The following is a 7,361-nucleotide window of genomic DNA, read 5'->3' as shown; positions in this document are numbered from 1 at the left end:
TGACGCGTGGCAAATATACCAACACTATCCCATCTCTTTCCCAATCCAATGATCAAAGCTATTAAGCATAAACCCCACACTCAACTCATGTACACTTAAGTCTGAGCTGAACAGTCCTTGTTTGTACTGCCCCGCCTGGTACATCCCGCCTGAGACCGAATTTGAACTGCGTCACTGAACCGCCAATAACCAATTGAGCGCCGGCTCAAATCTCGAAAGATTTCTAGTGGAAGCAACCATGTTTGGACCGCGTCTAGACGCGGATCAAAATATTTAAATTTGAACTCTGATATATGGGTTATTTGTACATAACAAATAGAGCAAAGAGCTGATCCCTATTCATTGGGTCAGAGCACTGGAGATCACTGCAGTATGCACTAAACGCTTAGTTAAGGGCAAGGTTATAATGCAAGGAAAGTTATTTCAGAGGTGTACGCATCTTTTGTACTGCAGTGTAGTGTCTCTAAGAGGTAATGTAAACACAAGACGAATGTCACAGCCTGACATGGGATCCATCTTTCACATAAAAAATCAATGAATTATTCTGGTCATAGGAAGCTATTATGTAAATTATCAAAATTTTCAAAACTCAATGCTTTTATCCTCCTCGGATACTAAACGAACACTCATGTTTACAAATTCCGCCTATTCAATATGTACGCAGAGTATACGCAGCTGCAATAAACTTTCCTTGCATTATAACCTTGGTTAAGGGTGAGTCTGTGTCCAGCAAATGAATGATAAAGGAAATTTAAGAATCATGCTGTCCCATTACTTATCATTATTATGTCAAAATAATTTTTTAAATTTAGTTAGTATGTGATATTCGACCTACAGTCAGGTTCATTGGAGAAAAAGGTTGATACCTGCTCTGGGACCTGCCTTGGCACCTGGCGGGGGATATCCTTGCATACTTCAGTCTCAACCTATATTAAGTCGGTTTAATCATTTGGTTTTTTAAATTTTTTAAAAAAACTTCTCCTACATTTCAAAACTGTATTCTGCTATAGGAACAATCGTATTTACAAGTGAACCTGGATTCCAAGATGATATGCTTGAATCACAACAGTAGCCTTGAAATCTTTTTCTAATCAAGTATGAATTAGATACCAATTTTTATCATTTTGTAAACAAATTATTGTGGGTTTTCTACTAAAGTGATTCGCGCATTTCTACTGCAGGAAAACATAGATAAATAAATTATCAGATTTGAACACTTTTAACGGTTTCAAGGATACCAAATCCGGCATTGCAATTTCTTCATGTAGGGTCCTTTTCACATGTCCCAAAATTACGCAAAGTTTAAGAGACGCAAATGTTTAGAATATACAATATTGAAAATTTTGAAAACTTTTTAAAGTCCATTGCATTACACATTGCACTACTTGCAAGTTACAAAATTACAAAAGTTTGGAGGATGTGATGTGTTCAAAAAATTGAGTCGTTGCTGCAAACTCAAATGTTCTAATCCCTATATCTTTGCAACCGGATGGTGTACACCTTTTATTTGTTCTCACAGAAATTATAGTTTTAGGTTACAAAGATATAAAAATGAGCAAATCAGAGTTTGTGGCAAGACTCAATTCCTTTNACGAAATAATTATAATTTTACAAATTTACAAATTTATTGATTTAAACTCTAATTATTGCAACCTTTGCCTCCTTGCTTGCAATAAAACAATGAATTCAAACATTTTTTTGCACTTTATATTTTTGCACTTTATTTTTGCAATGTTTATTGTTGATTGTTGAAGTACATTCTGAGGTTTTTAAATCTATTTAAATCCAATCTTGAATATGGTGTTTACAGGCAGTGCGGTTGCATTGAATTAGTTTATTTTCACCAAGAAGGGGGAACTTAAGACGTTATATATCCTGTAAACCGGGTTTCTGAAATGGGCTTTAGACGTAGTTTTTACAGCAACCCTTCGTTTTTAACCATGGTTTCTCTTCAAACTTTGTCTGATCAAGGAGGAATGAGATATCTTTCGTATTTTCTCAGGAAATTGGTTATTTCAAGTGTGGTTTCTGAACCCTATCCCTGCTGGGATACTTGAAAACCAGGATACTCTGAGGGGGGAAGGATTTACTTCCCCCCTCTAAATTCCATGTTTGATGTCCAAATGTGCCAAAAGATCATTGGAGAGCTCTTAGGCTACTTTTAGAATCTGAAAACAAATTTGCGAATTTGCAAAAATTGAATTTTTTTGTTGCAAAATCCAGTTTTATAGTTAAAATGTTTGCACAAAAAAATGGCAAAAAAATGATAAAATATACATTTTTTAAAAGCCCTGGTACCATGCCATAATAATCCATAATGTGTAATTAAGAAAAATTAAAAATGTGCAAATTGCTTTTGACAGGTAGTATGCAAATNTGAAGGGTAACCAAGAGCCATGAATGGTAACCAAGGGCCCTGAAGGGTAACCCAGTGCCCTGAAGGGTAACCAAGTGCCCTGAAGGGTAACCAAGGGCCCTGAAGGGTAACCCAGTGCCCTGAAGGGTAACCCAGTGCCCTGAAGGGTAACCAAGGGCCCTGAAGGGTAACCCAGTGCCCTGAAGGGTAACCCAGTGCCAGTAATAATATTTATAATAATAATATTAACAATAATGATAATGATAATAATAATAAAAAATATGATAATAAAAGTTATTGACCTGTCTATTGACTGGAACACACTGTTCCCTGGGCACATTGAAGCACTCTTCTCTCTCCACTTGTCTTGGAACATTCTGGCACTGTTCCCTGGCAACCTGAGCGCACTGTTGTCTGGGAACTTGACGGGGGATCTTGTAGCACTCTTGTTTCTCCTCTTGGCGACAAACCTCCTTGGGGACCTGGCTAGCGACCTGCTCACATTTTTGTTCAGGAACTTGTTTAGCTACTTGACGAGGAACCTGCTGGCATTCCTCCCTTGGGACCTGGGTACACTCTTCCTTTTCCTGCTGGCGGGGTACTTGACGGCATGAGACAGGATCGGCAGCTGGGGATCCGTAAGTATCTGCGACTGGATCAGCAGCGGGGGATCCGTAAGAGTCTCCTGCAGGGGCAGCAGCTGGAGATCCATAGGAGTCACCAGCTGGTGCACTGTAAGCTGTCTGGGTGGCAGCGGCTGGAGAGCCATATGAGTCTAAAGCTGGAGCGGCAGGAGCTCCATATTCATCAGCAGCTGGTTGATCGCACACCTCTTCATAAACAGTCTCGTATTGTGTCTCACACTTTGTCTCATACTTGGTCTCACACTTGGTGTCATACTCAGTCTCATATTCTGTTCTGTATTCAGTTCTGCAAACCTCGTTGTAAACAGTTTCATACTGGGTCTCGCACTTCGTCTCGTACTTGGTTTCGCATTTGTCCTCTTGAACAGTGTCATAGACAGTCTCACACTTGTTATCATAAACAGTTTCGCATTTTTGTTCATTGACTGTGTCATACTTGAGCTCACACTTCTGTTCCTGTATGGTAGAGCACTGCTGTTCAGTTACAGTTTCGTATCTTGTTTCACATTTCGTTTCATAGATGGTGTTGCAAACATTGTCATACTGGGTATCGTACTGTGTCTCATACTGAGTTTCACACTTCTGCTCTGTAACTGTGTCATACACAGTGTTGTAGATTGTCTCACACTGGTTGTCATACTTGGTCTCACACTTCTGTTCTTGTACTGTGTCATATTTAGTTTCGCATTTCGTGTCGTACTGGGTGTCGTAAACTGTGTTGCACTGCTGTTCATACTTGGTCTCATAAGAAGTTTCGCATTTCTCTTCTACAACAGTTTCATACTTGGGTTCACACTTCTCTTCGTAGACAGTGTCATACTTGGTCTCGCATTTAGTATCATACTCAGTGTCATAAACAGTTTCGCACTTGTTATCGTAGACGGTTTCGTACTTGGGTTCGCACTTCTCCTCGTACACCGTCTCGTACTTGGTCTCACATTTGGTGTCATACTGGGTATCGTACTTGGTCTCGCACTGCTTTTCATTGACGGTGCTGCACTGTTCCTCGTACTGGGTTTCGTATGTGATCTCACATTTATCCTCATAAACCTGGGGNCGTTTTAGATTTAGTTGGATATCTACACAATTATAAAAATCGATATCGCTATTTTGTTCGCCTAGATTTTATTCAACTTTAAAGCTTGGGAAATACTGCAATTCCAATTATCTTTCAGGCTTAATTACCTTAAAAAAATATATGTGAATTTATTAAACAATGAAATGCGCAAATTGCTTTTAGGAAATGCGTGAAACATACTTGAAAATAATGATGGTCGTTGGTCAGTAACAGCGGTAGCGGAGAGAAATAATATATCAATAATTGAACAAACAATATTTTTGGCATGAGAGCTTGTCCAAAAATTATAAATCTGCTATAAACCAATATTAAGTTAAAGCGCTTGCATTTAAATATAAAGTTTGTCCATATCAAGGATTAAAAAGAATTCTATAAAATTGATGACAATTTTCCTGTTCGCATTTAGTTTCTTGAACGGTATTGCAGACAGTATCCTGCACTGCTCGGCACACATTCTCATAGTTGGTTTCACACTGAGTTTCATATTTAGTTTCACATTTATCCTCATACCTAGTTTCACACTTTTCCTCCTACACTCACAAACAAACGATTAGGTTGGTCAAAAGAGATACCATAGGGTTCTGAAGGGAAACCAAAGGCCCTGAAGGGTAACCAAGTGTCCTAAAGGGTAACCAAGGGTCCTTATGGCTAACCCAGTGCCCTGAAGGGTAACCAAGAGCCATGAAGGGTAACCAAGGGACCTGAAGGGTAACCAAGTGCCCTGAAGGGTAACCAAGTGTCCTAAAGGGTAACCAAGGGTCCTTATGGGTAACCCAGTGCCCTGAAGGGTAACCAAGAGCCATGAAGGGTAACCAAGGGCCCTGAAGGGTAACCAAGTTCACTGAAGGTTAACATAATACCTTTTTGGGTAACCCAGTTATAACTGTAGAATTATAATCTTTTTGTTCCTGAATAGTTGAACATTTATCTTCATAAACTGTATCACACACTTTCTCATTTACAGTATCGTATCTAAATATTATTTTTTATATTTCACATAAATTATGTAGCCATAGAGATCTGTTGTTCACAATGATTCCCTTTATTGATGGAGTTATTCTTGTATTTTTGTCTAAATATTAGTATATTTCCATTGCGGTTTCTATAAAAAGGCGACTTGCAGTTTTGGTTTAACGCGGTAGAGACAAGGAAGAATATTATTTTTTATTCCTTTTCCCAATTCTTACTCAGATGTATAGATACAGGATACAGGGGTAACCACAAAGGATGAGACTTCAGAGACGACTGTACAGAATGTATACTGTCTGTTTCCTTACTCCCTTCAACTGTAAACTTTTTTTATAAAACCCTTAAAAAGGCAACAAAAAGACTATATTTAAAGCAAAAAACTTAATTTGACCTTGAAATCGTCATATTTAGAGAATCCCAGAGACAGTACACTGCAGTACAAAAGATGTGTACACTTCTGAAATAACTTTCCTTGCATTATAACCTTGTACATACCTTGTTTCACATTTCTGTTCGTACAGAGTTTCACACTTTGTATCGTATTCAGTTCTACAGGCAGTCTCATACTAAACAGAAAATATATGAATATATAAATATATCATTTTTTTATCTTCCCTTCCCCCTTCCCCCTAACCTTCTTTTTGCAGGACGTGTCCGTTTACGATATATTAGCATTGCTTGATTGGCAGTTTTAAAGATTTTTACAAAAAGAAGGATTTTTACCAAAGAGAATAGAATATATAATAGAGTGGAATTTAGACAATCCCACCGTATGAATTTTGTCAGTCCCTTTCAGCCTGAAAGGGAGTTCAAAGTGTACAAATCATGTAAATGTTCACAAATTATAAGCAGTAAAGTACATTAATACAGTATGTTCCCTAGACTATNAAGGTCAAATTAACCCCCCCCCCAGCAGGAATAGGGTCTGATATTACCTGGGTTTCACATTTATTTTCGTAAACAATTTCACATTTTCGATCATTTATTGTCTGACATTCAGTCTCGTAGATCTGCTCACATTTCTCCTCCTAAAAATAATCATAATAATAATAATAATAATAATAATAATAATCAAAAATTATTTTTTCTACGATATTTTTGTCTTTAGAAATGCAAAATTCATTATTATAGAACAGCCAAAATGGAAAGGAAACAATTTTCAATAAGAAAAGGATGGATATCTTATTCAATCTTGATCAGACAGTGTTAGGTACTTTTCTAAAGGCATTTTCCCAAGGGCATACTTCCCAAGTGACAATTTCCCAAGCGGCAACTTCCCAAATGTGCAATTTACCAAGCGGCAACTTCCCAAAGGTTAGGTTAGGTTAGGCTGTAATGGGGGCCGAGCGCTGCGGCTAGAATGGGCTAGGAGGCAGAGCGCCACGGATATAACAGGGTGTGGGCCGAGCGCTGAGGCTAGGACTGAGAAGTTGCAGCTTGGGAAAAATCCTTTGGGAAAGTACCTAACATCAATCAGACAAAACTGTTTTGAATCCGACATTCCTAGAAATGGGAAGTCACTTAAAAATACAACTACAGCTACTTTAATCAATTTTTTAATCTTTAATATTTGGACATTTCTGAAACAAACCAGAGTCGTAGAAGTCGACTAGCCAATCAAAAGCCGAGAAATTTTGTAATTTTGTGAGCAATCAATGGGATACATCTCATTGGTCAGAATCCAGCACAGGGATATCCAAAAGAGAGGATTAAGAATAAAATCATACAGGGTGTCCCACATCATATTAGACCGTTAATGGGTCTAAATTACGATTTCCGGGACTAATCAGAAAATAAAATTAGAATGAATCATTTTGAAAAATAAAATAAGGCTTATGTAAGAATTTCGGCGTTAAAGCTTGGAGATAATCTAACATGATATGGGACGCTCTGTAAGTGCCTAAAGTGGATACAGATATTTAGCAATCGGGATTAATGGTATCCAATTCAAGAGTTTTCAGCACAGGGGCTCTAGATTAACTAAGTAGCAAGAAGTAGGTGAACCGCGAATATTAAGTTGAACCACTTCTCTTGAGCGCCGGTTCAAGCTAACCTTTTGAATATAATTTGTTGAGCCATGTCTATGCGGTTCAACCATATCTGGCCATTTATTAAATATGGGCCTGTTATTGCACCCCCCACCCTGGCTTATAAACAAGATCAGCGTGGAGTTTATTAGAAAATAATGCAATTAAGCCCCTGGACCCGGCACAACAAGGATTCTATTTAGAGACTTCAACGACCGCTTATAATGATGATAATCCGTTTATATCTAATTAGCAGCGATCAAGTCGATGTGAATAGGTGAGGAGGG

At 38.1% G+C, this 7,361-nt stretch overlaps 2 protein-coding genes across 2 annotated transcripts in view; both read right to left on the bottom strand.

Annotated features, from left to right (window-relative positions):
• Positions 1–144, bottom strand: part of LOC111717982 (small proline-rich protein 3) — a 3,055-nt gene extending 2,911 nt beyond the window's left edge. Inside the window, exon 1 of the mRNA XM_023493449.1 lies at positions 79–144. Within this exon, the coding sequence (XP_023349217.1) occupies positions 79–144 (66 nt within the window). The remainder of the gene's footprint in view (positions 1–78) is intronic.
• Positions 145–2,150: 2,006 nt separating this feature from the next.
• LOC111717981 (axoneme-associated protein mst101(2)) overlaps positions 2,151–7,361 on the bottom strand; it is a 14,599-nt gene continuing 9,388 nt past the window's right edge. The window contains exons 5-10 of the mRNA XM_023493448.1: positions 5,983–6,075; positions 5,543–5,613; positions 4,939–5,050; positions 4,464–4,608; positions 2,659–4,079; positions 2,151–2,168 (exon numbers count right to left, since the gene is read on the bottom strand). Coding sequence (XP_023349216.1) covers positions 2,151–2,168; positions 2,659–4,079; positions 4,464–4,608; positions 4,939–5,050; positions 5,543–5,613; positions 5,983–6,075 — 1,860 coding nt within the window. The remainder of the gene's footprint in view (positions 2,169–2,658; positions 4,080–4,463; positions 4,609–4,938; positions 5,051–5,542; positions 5,614–5,982; positions 6,076–7,361) is intronic.

This window comes from Eurytemora carolleeae, unplaced genomic scaffold (assembly GCF_000591075.1).
Source record: "Eurytemora carolleeae unplaced genomic scaffold, Eaff_2.0 scaffold1522, whole genome shotgun sequence".
Taxonomy (NCBI): domain Eukaryota; kingdom Metazoa; phylum Arthropoda; class Copepoda; order Calanoida; family Temoridae; genus Eurytemora; species Eurytemora carolleeae.
This window is presented reverse-complemented; position numbering and strand designations above follow the sequence as displayed.